Source organism: Octopus sinensis, linkage group LG1, assembly GCF_006345805.1.
Source record: "Octopus sinensis linkage group LG1, ASM634580v1, whole genome shotgun sequence".
NCBI classification, from domain to species: Eukaryota; Metazoa; Mollusca; class Cephalopoda; order Octopoda; family Octopodidae; genus Octopus; species Octopus sinensis.
Window position 1 is genome coordinate 195,260,066 of NC_042997.1, and position 15,731 is coordinate 195,275,796.

At 40.0% G+C, this 15,731-nt stretch overlaps 1 protein-coding gene across 4 annotated transcripts in view; it reads right to left on the bottom strand.

The window, feature by feature from the left end:
* The window catches only part of LOC115210347 (catenin beta), an 81,718-nt gene that overhangs the window by 7,288 nt on the left and 58,699 nt on the right, over positions 1-15,731 (bottom strand). For all 4 annotated transcript variants that reach the window (XM_036508204.1, XM_029778908.2, XM_029778889.2 and 1 more), the window contains exons 5-13: positions 14,651-14,838; positions 12,951-13,255; positions 10,348-10,549; positions 9,639-9,783; positions 7,863-7,966; positions 4,755-4,961; positions 3,335-3,589; positions 2,759-2,920; positions 1,357-1,507 (exon numbers count right to left, since the gene is read on the bottom strand). In XM_036508204.1, the coding sequence (XP_036364097.1) occupies positions 1,357-1,507; positions 2,759-2,920; positions 3,335-3,589; positions 4,755-4,961; positions 7,863-7,966; positions 9,639-9,783; positions 10,348-10,549; positions 12,951-13,255; positions 14,651-14,838 (1,719 nt within the window). The remainder of the gene's footprint in view (positions 1-1,356; positions 1,508-2,758; positions 2,921-3,334; positions 3,590-4,754; positions 4,962-7,862; positions 7,967-9,638; positions 9,784-10,347; positions 10,550-12,950; positions 13,256-14,650; positions 14,839-15,731) is intronic.

Below are 15,731 nucleotides of genomic sequence, written 5' to 3' on the forward strand. Positions count from 1 at the left end.
CTTAATTGATGATGATGTTTCTTCAAGGCAGCATAGTAAGTTAGCTTGCTAGGTATTCGTCATCATCATTTACTATCCGTTTGCTATGCTGGCATGGGTTGGACGGTTTGACTGAAAACTGGTAAGCTGCACCAGGTTCCAATCTGATTTGGCATGGGTTCTACAGCTGGATGCCCTTCCTAACACCAACCATTTAAGAGTGTAGTGGGTGCTTTTTACGTGCCACTGGCATGGGTGCCAGTTATGAAACACTGGCATCAGCCGCGACTACGATTTCACTTGGCTTGACAGGTCTTCTCAAGTATGGTGTATTGCCAAAGGTTTTGATCATTTGTCCCTGCCTCCACGAGGCTCAAAGTCTGAAGGATGCTTTTTATGTGCCACCAGCATGGCTGCCGGTTACGCAACACTGACATCGTTCATAACTATATTTCATAGAAATGGATGCTAAATGAATGAATGAATACTATGGCAATGCTTCTTACTCCCCTCTCAATCTCATACAACTTCTGCCCACTTATTTCTAGCCATCTGTAGGAGTTAACCATTTTTGGGTTGTGTGTGTGTAATATATATATATATATATATATATATATATATATATATATATATATATATCACTACACACATGGAGTGGTTGGCGTTAGGAAGGGCATCCAGCTGTAGAAACATTGCCAGATCAGACTGGAGCCTGGTGCATCCTCCTGGCTTCCCAGACCCCGGTCAAACCGTCCAACCCATGCTAGCATGGAAAACAGACGTTAAACGATGATGATTATATATATATATATATATATATATATATTACACACACAATCATCTTTTACTTGTTTCAGCCATTAGACTGTGGCCATGGTGGGGCAGTGCCTCAATCAATTTTAGTTGAATGAATCAAACCTCCAATTTTTTAAGCCCAATATTTATTCTATCAGTCTCTTTTGCTGGGGATGTAAATGCACCAACACCAGTTGTCAAGTGATGGTGGTGGGCAGACACACACACACACACACACACACACATATATATCATGGGTTTTCAGTTTTTGTCTACCAAATCCTCTCACAAGGCTTTGGTCGGCCTGAGGCTATAGTAGAAGACACTTGCCTAAGGTGCCACTGGACCTGCAACTATGTGGTTATACACACATATATACAAATACACATGTATATACACATATACATATGTAAATATATATCATCAAACACACAAGTACATTTAAGTCTTCTCATGCAGATCAGATTGAAGTTATGGAAAGCAACAAAAGCACAATGATTTAATCATAGTTCAAACCTGTCACCAATGAGATAATCTATTTAGTGGCTGCACCACTATTTTGTTAAAAAAAAAATCTCTTACCAACTCCTTCATTCCTGGAGTGTAAAAGCTCGGTGAGAGGCGCTGTCGCACCTTCTTGTTCTATCATTTCGGCTCCCTCTTTGTCAGCAGCCAATTCACAAAGGACACCAGCAGCAACCCGTTGTATATTTTCAATCTGGGAATAGAGTAACTGAAAAGAAAAGACACCCAAATTTAGTTCTTAATCCTAGCAATGAAACGGTGACAACAAAAAACAACAAAATTATCTTTACCTCTTAATATCATCATTATCATTGTTTAACATCCGTTGTCCATTCTGGCATGAGTTGGATGGTTTGATTGGGCTAGAATGCCGGAAGGCTGCCCCAGACTCCAGTCTGATTTAGCATGGTTTTCTACAGCTGGATGCCCTTCCTAATGCCAACCACTTAAGAGTGTAATGGGTGCCATTTGTTGACACTGGGGTGTGTTTATGTGCCAATTTGCATGACACCAGTATCTGCTACAACTGTGATTTTGCTCGGCTTGATGGGTCTTCTCAAGCACGACATAATGCCAAAGGTCTTAGTCATTGCTTCTATGAGGTCTAACACTTGAAAAGAACTCAGCCATTTTGCCTCTGTGAGACCCAATGCTTGAAAGGAGCTCGGCCACTTTGCCTCCGTGAGGCCCAACACTCAAAAGGAACTCAGCCACTTGCCTCCGTGAGGCCCACCGCTTGAAAGGAGCTCAGCCACTTTGCCTCCGTGAGGCCCAACACTCAAAAGGAACTCAGCCACTTTGCCTCTGTGAGGCCCACCGCTTGAAAGGAGCTCGGCCACTTTGCCTCTGTGAGGCCCACCGCTCGAAAGGAACTCGGCCACTTTGCCTCAATGAGGCCCAACACTCAAAAGGAACTCAGCCACTTTGCCTCAGGAGTCCCATAGAACAAAATCATCACTGTACAGTCCCTTTTCGGGATCCCCTGTATTGAGTCTAGTCAGGTTAAATAGTTCAGCTGGTTTCTTTTTTTATTAAAAAAAATTTATTGTAAAGCATGAAGCAAGTCTCTCTTATCCTCTAGAGTAGGTGATATGATACAATGCCCCAATGCTCTCTGTTAAGTGAGGTCAAAAGGCCTCTTTAAAAGTTTTGTTGAAGTTATTGAACAACTTTCCTAGTGCTGGGGCCATGAAAAAATACCCTTAGTACACTCTATAAAGTAGATGGTGTTAGGAAGGGCATCCAGCCATAAGAACCAAGTCAAAAACGAAACTTGTAAGATAACATCCTCTGGCTTATCAAGAAGCGCAGTAATGACCACTCCAATACATGACAGCATGGAAAGCGGATGTAAAACTTTGATGATGATGATATCTAATTATAGTAAATACATAAGTTCAATCTATAACAAATCATTTAGCAAACATATCTGGAGAGACAAAAGGTAAGTCAATATTACCTGTACAAACAGTGGAATACAATTCAAGCTGCGAATAACGGCTCTGTTATGTGCTTCTCTGGCAAGTATGTGAAGTGCCCCTACGGTGCCTTCAACAATTTCCTCCATTCTAACACCATCAACGTAATTGGAACTTTGGCCATTTGAGCTGATAGAAGCTCTCTGCAAAGTAAAAAAAACATCCATGAGAAATTAAGCAAGTTTTGATATGAAATACCTTTTGCAAGGTACTGTTTCAAGTATTTGAAAGGAATACATTTAACCTTCTAATATATTAGGAAACATTTCCAAACAACAGGCAAATAATTATAATCAAATAAAAATAATTATGAAACTAGTATAACTTGGAGTGCAATTACATAAGCATTTGGAAACTAGCAAATGTCAACAGTAAAGTTAATTTAATTTGTGGAAAAAAAATGTTCTTTTTCTTTTAACAGGTTAGTAAAACAGTTTTTTGAATGTTTGTAGATGTTAGAAGCATAATTTAATTTTAGAAAATGAAGTCATTTATCATTAAAGCAAAAGTAAATAATTTAAAAACCAAAATGAAATAACTGGAGAACTGTTACATACCCTTTGGGTATCCTGATGTGCTCTGATCATAAGTTGGGCAATTCTGGGAAGGGCTCCATGTTCTCTAAGGGGTGCGTGGTTAGCAGGGCATAAAGCAAGGTTGCGAATCAGTCCTACCACAGCTTTGATAAGTGGCCAACGGCTTGGTGGGTGAAGTAATTTGACTAGAACAGGGAGGCCATAGTGCAGGCGGACAGCATTCTGTGCCATCTCAGCCTCGGGGTGTCTACTAGTCAAGTGACGTAGAGCACACACCTACAAATCAAAGAACAAGAGAAAGTTACATCAAACTGAATAAATCATAATTAACCCCTTCGCTATTAACCTGCCTGAAACTGTCCTTGGTTTTATGATACAAATTTCTTGTTTTAAGGTCTAAATCAGAGGTCCTCAACTGGGGTCCAGCAAGATTTTATAGTTAAAATTTTATGTGCAATAAACTGGCTCTGCTTCTACAACACAAATTTTAATTTTTTAAATACAATTCCTTATGATATTAAATTATAGAAATATGGGATTTTTTAAAAGCACCGAATAGCTTAGAGGGTCCAACTGAGTAAAACAGGAATTGAAGGGGTCCAGAGATAAAAATTGGTTGAGGACCACTGGGCTAAATTAAAACCCTCCAACAAATTTTCATGTTAATTTAGGTTCCAAACACTAGCTTAATAATGACAAGGTTGATTTAATAAACCTTTTGTAATTTTCAGAATTAGTATAACTCAAAAGAAATATAGTAAAAGGTGGCGAGCTGGCAGAAACACTAGCACGAGGGGCGAAATTCTTAGGGGTACTTCGTCTGCCTCCACTGAGGTCGACAAATTAAGTACCAGTTACGCACTGGGGTCGATGTATTCGACTTAATACCTATGTCTGACCTTGTTTGTCCCCTCTATGTTTAGCCCCCTGTGGGTAATAAAGAAATAGGTACTTCGTCTGCCGTTACGTTCTGAGTTCAAATTCCGCCGAGGTCGACTTTGCCTTTTCATCCTTTCGGGGTTGATTAAATAAGTACCCAGTTACGCACTGGGGTCGATATAATCGACTTAATCCGTTTGTCCCCTCTATGTTTAGCCTCTTGTGGGCAATAAAGAAATAGGAAATATAGCAAAAGGGTCAAACAGTAATTTAACCCTTTAGTGTTTAAACCGGCCATATCTGGCCCAGATATTCTACATGTTTTACATTCAAACGGGCGATATCTAGCCTCTCACACCTAACCTACATTGATATTCTAAAAACAAACAATCACATCATTGAAACCTCAAAGCTATAACATAATGCATGATTAATTCAAAACAATTTGAGTGAAAAATTATTACATTTAACAGAGTAATCTGAACACTAAAGGGTTAAAATCAAATCAAGCATAAAATAGTGACAGGGATAGAAAGAACAGAAGAAAACATATTCAACTCACCGCAGGTTCAGTAATATCTTCTTTATCCCCAGCCTGCATTATGGTACGGACAAGTGCCTCAATCCCACCAACCTGACACACAGTAACTTTGTTGCGTTGATTATTGCAAGTAAGATTTGATAGAATACCAGCTGCACAGGAGACCACATTGAAATCATTCGATGACAACAGCTGGACGAGCATTTGTAATAAACCTTCCATTCCTTCCTGCAACCAACAAAAGACAATAAACTTACAGTGGAGGAGGAAAATAAAAATACAGAATGAGCAAAAAACATTGGGTTACAAAGGAAGAGTATCAAATACATCTACAGGTCCGGTTCCTTCAGTTTACTCGTACTTAAACTTCTCCCCTTACTGAAAAGTGTCCATCGTGTCTTTTATTCTCCCACCTCATTCAAGAGAGGCCCTTCAGTCTTGCAACAACCTGTCTGTTATTCTTCCCTTTATTCAAGATGTGGTTCCCTGACCCGTTGGGTATTATCAAAAAGTTCAATCAATGTAAGCATAGAAAGCAGGGCTGTGGAGTCGGAGTCATGGAGTTGAAAACTATTAAGGGGTAACTGGAGTCTGAAACTATTAAGGGGCAGCTGGAATCAGAACTATTATGGGGCAGCTGGAGTCGGAAACTCTTAAGGGGCAGCTGGAGTCTGAAACTATTAAAGGGCAGCTGGAGTCTGAAACTATTAAGGGGCAGCTGGAGTCTGAAACTATTAAGGGGCAGCTGGAGTCGGAAACTATTAAGGGGCAGCTGGAGTCGGAAACTATTAAGGGGCAGCTGGAGTCGGAAACTATTAAGGGGCAGCTGGAGTCGGAAACTCTTAAGGGGCAGCTGGAGTCGGAAACTATTAAGGGGCAGCTGGAGTCGGAAACTCTTAAGGGGCAGCTGGAGTCGGAAACTCTTAAGGGGCAGCTGGAGTCGGAAACTCATAAGGGGCAGCTGGAGTTGGAAACTCTTAAGGGGCAGCTGGAGTCGGAAACTCTTAAGGGGCAGCTGGAGTCGGAAACTATTAAGGGGCAGCTGGAGTCGGAAACTATAATGGGGCAGCTGGAGTCGGAAACTATTAAGGGGCAGCTGGAGTCGGAAACTATTAAGGGGTAGCTGGAGTCGGTAAAACTATACAGACTCCGACATCTTTATTCTTTAATATAAACCAGTTATAACACATAGGCCTACCCAAAGTTCAAGTGTATGCATATGCTTTATGAGATATGTAGACCACAATCTACATAATTTATTACATAAAGAGGAGTCAAAGTCTTTTGTTTTGACTCCACAGCCCTGATAGAAAGCGGACATAAAATGATGATGACCAATCTTTAATCTGAACATCTAGTTTGGACATTTTTTACATTACAGTAAAAATAGGATCATTTGTGATTGGTTTCCAATGAACCAATCACTGGTTTACTGCATTTATGTTTCAGGATGTCACTGGTTTTTAGTCAAAGTTATTTCCTATAAAAATACACACCAACACCAATATGGACATTATTTTTATAATAACTTTCCCATGCTACATAGGGTGGACAGGTCAAAGCATTTTGTCACTCATTGTGTTCATTTAACATCCTGAATACACACCAACTGTGAAACCCAGATATCTTTGTTGAGTGTGCTAGTTTTTTTTTTTTTGTGTGTGTGTCTTTTCTTTTATGCTGAATGTCTTTCTTCAAACTAACAACTTCACAGTATGGACTGGATATACTTTATGAAAGCTTTAATGGTCCTTGAAATATGCAGAGAGGGAGGGGGGAGAGATGTTTCATTCAATGAATTATCAGCTCAGCCATTCAAATCCTCTATAATGATTTGAATGTTTATGAAACCATTCAACTGAGATAACAACAAGCTGGTTCTCTTAATAAAAACTTCTAAATTTTAATTTGTGTATCAAATTATTTATTGCATTAATGTATATCTATATCTTGATTTTAGTTTGTTTGTTCCTTCTCGAACATGCCTGGCTCATAAGGGCCGGTTTCCCGGTTTCTTGGTGTATAGGTTCCCCACCTGGACGGGACGCCGGTCCATCGCAGGTGAGCTGCAAGATGCAGGAGGAAAGAGTGAGAGAAAGTTGTGGCGAAAGAGTCAGCAGAAGTTTCACCATTACCTTCTGCCGGAGCCGCGTGGAGCTTAGGTGTTTCGATCATAAACACACACATCGTCCGGTCTGAGATTCGAACCCGCGATCCCTCGACCGCTGCTCTAACCACTAGGCCATGTGCCTCCACTTGATTTTAGTTTAGTTACATCTTGTCCAACCCATGCTAGTGGACGTTAAACGATGATGATGTTGGATAAAACGCTTAGTGGCGTTTCCTTTCACTCTTTATGCTTTGAGTTCAATTTTGCTTGTCGTCCCACCAGACTCAATAAAACAAAGTATTGCTCAAGTACTGGGGGTGGGGTGGGGGTGATGCAATCGGATTGTCCCATCCTCTCAAAAATCGCTGGCCTTGAACCTTGCAATGGATTGGCATCCCATTCAGTGGGGAATGTTGTGATCACCATCATCATTTAACACCCGTTTCCCATGCTGGCATGGGTTGGACAGCTTGACAGAAAACTGGTAAGCTGCACCGGGTTTCCAATGTGATTTGGCAAGAATTCTACACCTGGATGCCCTTCCTAATGTCAACCACTCCAAGAGTGTAGTGGATGCTTTTTATGTGTCACCAGCATGGGTGCCAGTTATGAAACACCAGCATTGGTCACAACTGCAATCTCACTTATACGCCATGGAAACCAGGCCTGGTTTCCATGGCAAATAAGAAAAGAGAGCTCAAGAAAAAAAGCAAAGGGAAAAAAAAACCGTCAAGAATGTATTAGTTACATAGGACATTATATAAGCTGCTTCTGTTACACAAATCCCAAAATTTACAGGAAGGGAATAGTTGATTATGTCAGCCCCAGGACTTGACTGGGACTTTATTAACCCTAGAGGAAGAGAAATTAAAGTTGATTCTTGAGGGGTTTGAACTTTGACTATAAATAGCCAAAACAAACACTGCAAAGTATTTTGTCTGATTGCTCTATCGATTCTGTCAATGTCTGAAATATTGTCAAATGAATAATTACAACGGATATAAAAATATTGTACATACCACACGCGTAGCAGCATCTGATAAATTTCTCAGGGTCCAGAGGCAGTTATGGACAACACGGGGACTTTCGTGTGCTAAATTATCAGCTAAAGCGGACATTCCTCCTGAAATGATTAAAACAACAGCAACAATGTAAATATTGGTTTCAGATGTTGACAAAAGTCCAGTAATTTCAGGAGAGGAGTTAAGTCAATTAAATCGACTCCTGTGCTCAACAGGTACTTATATTTTTTAACCCCGAAAGGATGGAAGGCAATGTTGACCTCGGCAGAGTTTGAGTTCAGAATGTCAAGTCATAAAAAATGCTATTAACCCTTTAGTATTTAAACCGGCCATATCCGGCCAAAATATTTAATCTGTTTTTGTTCAAACTGACCAGATCCAGGCCCTCACACCTCCCCTACAATGTTATTCTACATTAAGTAATTACACCATCAAGATCTTGAAGATATGAGATAATGCATGATTAATTCAAATCAATGTGAATCAATAAGCATTATGTTTGATAGAATAATCAGAACACTAAAGGGTTAAGCATTTTGTCCAATACGGTAACAATTCTACCAGCTCATCACCTTAATAACAACATGAATTTTAACAGTGTTATTGATTGGAAATTGATCATTGAAAACAAAAACTTACATTGACTGCGGTCAGAGACAGATTTAGTACTTGAATTATATCGATGTGTTAACTAAATATTGTACGAAAAAGTTGTGGCAGTAGCAGTAGTAGTAGTATAATAAATGTAAACCTACATTGTCTTTTCTGCTTCTTTAATCTGAAGGCATTAAGATTTAACAATGACTGTGCTTGTGCTAGTAGGGTGCCAAGAGCACCATCCGAGCGTGATCGTAGCCAGAGCAGCCAACTGGCTTCCGTACCCTTGGCATGTAAAAGGGCACTATTCGAGCATGATTGTTACCAACGTCACTTCACTGGCACCTGTGCCGGTGGCACGTAAAAAGCACCCACTATACTCTTGGAGTGGTTGGCATTAGGAAGGGCATCCAACTGTAGAAACTCTGCCAGATCAACATTGGAGCCTGGTGCAGCCATCTGGTTTGCCAGCCCTCAGTCAAAATCGTCCAACCCATGCTAGCATGGAAAGCAGACATTAAACGATCATGATGATGAACAAATTATAAAGTGCACAGACAGACTTTAGGGCTTAAAATATCTTGCATGCATATTGTTTTCAATCCAGCATTTATCATGCCTCTTTCCATGTTCACCATTCACCTACACACACAGCTGTTCTTAATTCTTTGTCCTAACTCTCTCTCTCTCTCTCCACATTCTTGTATTGTTTTTCCACCATCAGAATCGGTAGAACTGCAGATGTCTACTACAAGCATTACCTTAGGACTATTCTAAGAATTCCTTATTGCAGGAACATCACAAGTGAAGTTATTGGAAAGGGATGAGCTGACTAAAGGATACTGCTGCTGTAAGATGGCACAACTCGCTTGGCTACATATGCTATGCATGCTTACAAAGCAACTGGTGGTAACACTCCTCAAATGGATGCCAAAGATGGGAGTTGAGGGCAATACAGATATGTCAAGATCTAACTAATGTTCATGGGAAAAGATCTGACAGCAGTCTGGTCTTGGGAGCAAATTTGTGACAGGGCTTGCAGCCATGCTGGGTAGGTCCCTGTAACTTAACTTAATAGTTCAACAAAAAGAGACCAATAGAATAAGTCCCAGACTTGTAAAACAAAAAAAAAAGACCAATCAGAAATAAAATTCAAACAAAATATCCTTTACTTACCCGCTTCAACTATTCCAGGTTTATTGCTGGAACAAACGGATAAAACTTTAAGTACTCTGGAAGTAGTCCACAGCAGTTTTTCATATGTGTATGACCTCATAATACGAACTAATTCAACAGGACCGCCACTGGCCAATATAATCAACTGCAATTAAACAGAATTGAGATTTGTTAAGAAAGTGAAATATAAGAAGAAAATTGTAGAGAAAAATGCACCAATCATGAATAGGAATTAGAGTATTTGGATCCTTTCGGTTTGAACGGCAGTTTTTAACATAATTTCTAGGTAACTAAAAAATGTTAAACTTTGTATGCTGGTAGAATGTGTTTATAAAACATCTTTTTCTCTTGGCTTTATTGAGAAAATTCTATAGTTTGTAAGATATTTGCTGTTTTTTTTCAATTTCTGCAATTTCAACCAATCGATGACGTCCATTGAGTTAAAAAAACATTCTGTGCCGTATGAATATGTCCCTTGTTTAAGAAACAGATTGGGTTTATTTACATTTGTGAAGAAAAAAAGATACCCTTCCCACCACCCCTAACCCTAACTCTAAAAGAGATTGAAATGCAATAGATCGATACTAGGGTCATAATTATGGGTGACAATTTCATATGACACCGCTAGAAAAAACTGCCGTTCAAACTGAAAAGATCTGAGTATTTTGTTATTTATTTTACAGAATTTCCAAATCTAAACTCAACTCACTTTACTCTCTTGATTTCCATAAGCCAAAATTTGCAGACAGTCTGTGGTAATAGCAAGAAATTTCACGTTATTTCTTTGCAGCAGTGCCACCATTTTCTGTAACCCCCCAGCCAATCGTACAGCCATCTTGGAACCTTCTTGATGAAGCAGCAGATTATGTAGTGTGGTGATTGCATAAAACAATACAGTTTCCACTGGGGAGCTGTGCAGGAGATAAGAAAGGAAAATGAGAAAAAACAAAAAAAAAACTCGCAGCAATTTTCAAGTTTTCACAAATTCAATATTTACATACAATCTTTCTCATTATACTGTATTTGATGGAATATAAAACACATTTTTTCCCCTGCAAAAAAGTGTCTTGTAAAATACTCCTGGTGTATTTCTTTACTACCCACAAGGGGCTAAACACAGAAGGGACAAACAAGGACAGACGAATTAAGTCGATTACATCGACCCCAGTGCGTAACTGGTACTTATTTAATCGACCCCGAAAGGATGAAAGGCAAAGTTGACCTCGGCGGAATCTGAACTCAGAGCGTAGTGGCAGATGAAATACCGTGAAGCATTTCACCCAGCATGCTGCCTTCCTCTACCATACTTTCATATCCTTCAATATTATATTCCACTCAAAGCAGCAAACTGGCAGAATCACTGAAAGTTCAAATTCTGCAAAAGTTGACTTTGCCCTTCATCCTTTTGGGGCCGATAAATAAGCACCAGTTAAGTACCCAGGTTGATGTAATTGACTTACTCCCTTCCTTGAATTTGCTGGCCTTGTGCCAAAAGTGGAAAGCAAAATTATATCCCACTCAGTTGAGGGATGTCTTGTCTTGCAAGCATTTGGTGACCTCACTGGTGTAGTGCTGTGCCGAAAAACAAAACAAAACAAAAAAAACCCACCTAGTATATCCCCTGTAAAATGGCTGGTACTAAGAAATGTCTCTCTCCAGCCATAGAAACCATGCCAAAGTCGACACTGGAGCCTGGGGTAGCCCTCTGGCTTGTCAGTTCCTATCAAACTGTTCAACCCATGCCAACATGGAAAGAGGGACATTAAATGATGATTTTGTCAGCTTTCTACCTTGAATTGAAAATTTGTCCAAGTATTTTAAGACTGATGTATATATAGATATACATCGCCAACATTATCTTTTCCTTGCATAAGCTGAGTAGGTCCTATTTATGTTGATATATATATATATATATATATATCCTAGAAGCTAAGCCTGGTTTCACCTGGTCGGTTTGGATGATGTAGCTGTAAAACCTGCTCTGTGTAAGCATTCAACTTGTTTTGGCACGCTAACATTAAAAAACAATTTTAGAATGACTTTTTTCTGTCAAAACGCTAAAAATAACTGACAAAAAAAAACAACCAAGACTCAACCAAATCAAAAAATAAACCCAAATACTAAGCGAACAAAGATGAACCATCCCACTTCCATTGCACGTGCACATATACACCCCTTTTACATATACACACATGCATCCACACAAAGTTGAAACGCTGCTTGATTTATTTTTTCAGCATACAATTTTCATCATCCCACTACCAAGTAAGACATCACCCCTTCCTTCCTTATTCATCTATCATGCCTTCCTTTCTCATTCATAAACACGAGAGTATTATTATAGTAGATTATCTCGGAAAGCATGGGAGCTATGGAAAAATACAAAGCCCAGCATCACCACCAGATCATTCTATACAGCTGTGTAATTTTTCGCGCAATTTCACCCAGCCTTTTGACCGTGAATCCCAAGACAAGAATTGCCCATGTCAAATTTATATATATAGATATATAATTTGCAGACATGACTGTGTGGCACCTTGGGCAAGTCTCTTCTACTATAGCTTTGAGATGATCAAAGCCTTGTGAGTGAATTTGGTAGACGGAAACTGAAAAAATACCATTATATGTGTGTGTGTGCGCATGTGTATATATATATATTTCTTTACTACCCACAAGGGGGACAAAGAAGGACAGACAAACGGATTAAGTCGATTACATCGACTCCAGTGCGTAACTGGTACTTATTTAATTGACCCCGAAAGGATGAAAGGCAAAGTCGACCCCGGTAGGATTTGAACTCGGAACGTAACGGCAGACGAAATACAGCTGCGCATTTCGCCTGGCGTGCTAACGTTTCTGCCAGCTCACCGCCTTGGTGTATATATGTGTGTGTATCTACGTGTATGTGTTTGCCCACCATCGCTTAACAACTGATGTTGGTGTGTTTATGTCCCCGTAACTTAGTTCAGCAAGAGACTGACAGAATAAGTACTAGGGGTTGATTTGTTTAACCCTTTAGTGTTCACATTATTCTGCCAAAATTAATGCTTTTTCATCTACGTTGCCTTGAACTAATCAGGAATTATCTTGTAGCTTTGAGATTTTGATGAGGTAGCTCTTAATTTTAAAAACGATATTGTAGGGTTGGTGTGAGAGACCAGATCTGGCCATTTTGAACATAAAACAGGCAGAATACTTTTGGCCAGATATGGCCGGTTTAAATAAAACCCTTAAAGGTGGTGCTCCAGCATGGCTACAGTTCAATGACTGGAATGAAACAAGTAACAGAGAATTGAAGATTGAAAAGCTTACCTGAGTAATTTTACAAGAGCTGGAATACCTCCAGATTTAAATATAGCCAGAAGTCCCTGTCTATGTTGTGAGAGGCTATGGAGAACTGCAGCTCCATAACGAGTGGTTTCAAAATCATTTGTATTATTCATGGCTCGTACAAGAGCCGCAACCATTTGTGGAGAATTAAGGATAACATGCCGGCTAGCATCATTTCTGGTTAAGTGGTGTACAATGACAGCGGCGCGAGCAACGACCACTTGGTCCTCATCGTTCAACAACTTAATCAGCTCAGGAACAGCAAAAGTGGCCAGGTCAGCATCATTCTAGGGAGAAGAATATAAAAAAATATAAGAACTTGAATTTTTGGAGGTATGTTTCAGTCAGTAAGATGGCAACATCTATATACCTACATACATACACACACATATATACATACACACACACATATATAAATATATACATACACACATATATATACATACACACACATATATATATACATACACACACACAGACTCACATCAGGCATTCCATTCATTTCCCAGCTCAGTCCTGGGTATGACTAAACTACATCCAGCACTGGGACCCCGGAGTCCTGGTTTCAGGATTTGAGGAGTATGAAACCACCTCTTAGCCACTGTTGTTCCCAGGTCTACTCTGGCCTGGAGTGGTAGCACATGTAAAGATCCCAGCTATGGGTTAACTAACAACACGCCCCCACCTGGCAATGGGGTGGTGGGAACAGAGCAGTAGAATGCAGTTGCCATATTCCCTGCGTGGCATGAGAGGCGACTAAAAGGGGCAGGAACTAGGGGGCTGTAAATCCTCTCCTAGTAAATCCATATTCCTAAAAAGACAGCAACATCAACTTCATCATCGTTTAACGTCTGTTTTCCATGCTAGCACGGGTTGGACGGTTTGACCGGGTTCTGGGAAGCCAGGAGGCTGCACCAGGCTCCAGTCTGATCTGGCAGTGTTTCTACAGCTGGATGCCCTTCCTAACGCCAACCACTCCGTGAGTGTAGTGGGTGCTTTTTACGTGCCACTGGCACAGGTGCCAGGGGAGGCTGGCAGCGGCCACGATCGGCTGGTGCTTTTTACGTGCCACCGGCACAGAAGTCAGTCAAGGTGGTGCTGGCATTGGCAACATTCGGATGGTGCTTTTTACATGCCACCGGCACAGAAGCCAGTCAAGGCGGTGCTGGCATTGGCCATGTTCGGATGGTGCTTTTTACGTGCCACCGGCACAGGTATCACAACTACAATTTCCATTTGATATTTATTTTGATGTTGATGTACTTGACTCAACAGGTTTCCTTAAGCACAGCAGGTCACCCTACGATCCAAGGTAAGCACAGCAGGTCGTTCTGCAATCCAAGGTACTTTGGATGGGCTGGGGCTATGCGAAACTGGTGCAGGAAGCAGCCATGAACTCACATTATTTGTCGGGTCACCAAACAAATTTCATTCAACCAAGTCACCACAGTGTAAACAGATACCATATATGCCAGCTTATAAGATGAGCTATTTTTATTCTTAAATGTAACAAAAAAAAAAAAAAAAAACTGCCATAGTAAGAATGGAGTACCAAGTGTACAAGTGTATGATGAAACACTGAGTTTGTTTTTTCTCCACAAAATATGCTTGTAAAGTAGGGGTGCATCTTATAAGCTGCAGCAAATATGGCATGTTGTTTTTGTATTGAAGGAGAGATTTACCTGATAGTTAATGAGATTAGCAACTGCATGCTTCAACATCTGTGACGGTTCAGCCAATCTTTGCACAGCTGTTGGTTGATCAGGGTGGATCTGAGTTGAAGGGATTTGTATGCCTTCCTCTAGAGTTTCTGGAAACATAGCAGCTCTCACTCTTTGTGATCTGGTCTGATTCAGTTGTTGGTTCATCTCTTTAATGGTAACAAAAATATTGAGAATAATTAGTAGTGAAAACATACCAAAAGTAAGTCTAATGAAAATAGGAATGATTATAATAATGGTTTCCGCCACAATAATTTTCGATAAATGTTAATATTTTCTTTAAAATAAAATGTTTGAATAATTCACCTCTGAAAACATGGGTGTTTTGTTCAACATCCTGAAACAACCCTTATTAAGGAGTCTTTTGAGCAGGATAGGTTAGTCAACCTGAACAAAATTCTAACTGGACCCCACCTGCGAGGTCGTGCTGTTTATCTTGATATGAGATTATTATGTTGCACATATATGGTTATGATGCGTGTGCCCAGTGTATCCTTATCAGACGGATAGTCATGATGGGTATATTGGGCTTCATGTATTTGTACCCTAGTGTCATTCTGATGGCATTCACTGCTCTCTTACTCAACAATAATAATATTCATTTCAAATTTTGGCACAAGGACAGCAATTTTAACAAGGATTCAATTATAGGTGCAAGTCCTGAAATTGGGTTGGGGAGAACTAGTTGATTACACAGATCCCAGTACTTGACTGGTACTTGATTTGATTGACTCCAAAAGGATGAAAGGCCAAGTCAACCTCAGCAGAATTTGAACTCAGAATGTTATGAGTCAGAAGAAATAATACTAGGCCTATTGTGTGATGCTCTAACGAGTCTGCTAGCTAGCCAACTTAATAATAATTTAGAAACTAGACCAATAGGTTTGAAGGTAGTGGGTTAGTCAATACCAGCAACAAAAATACTTTATTTTATCAAGCCCGAAAGGATGACTGGTAAAATTGACCTTGGTAGGACTCCAATTCAGAGCAGAGAATAAATACTGTAGAGGATGTTTCTCTGACACCAACAACCTTGCCAACC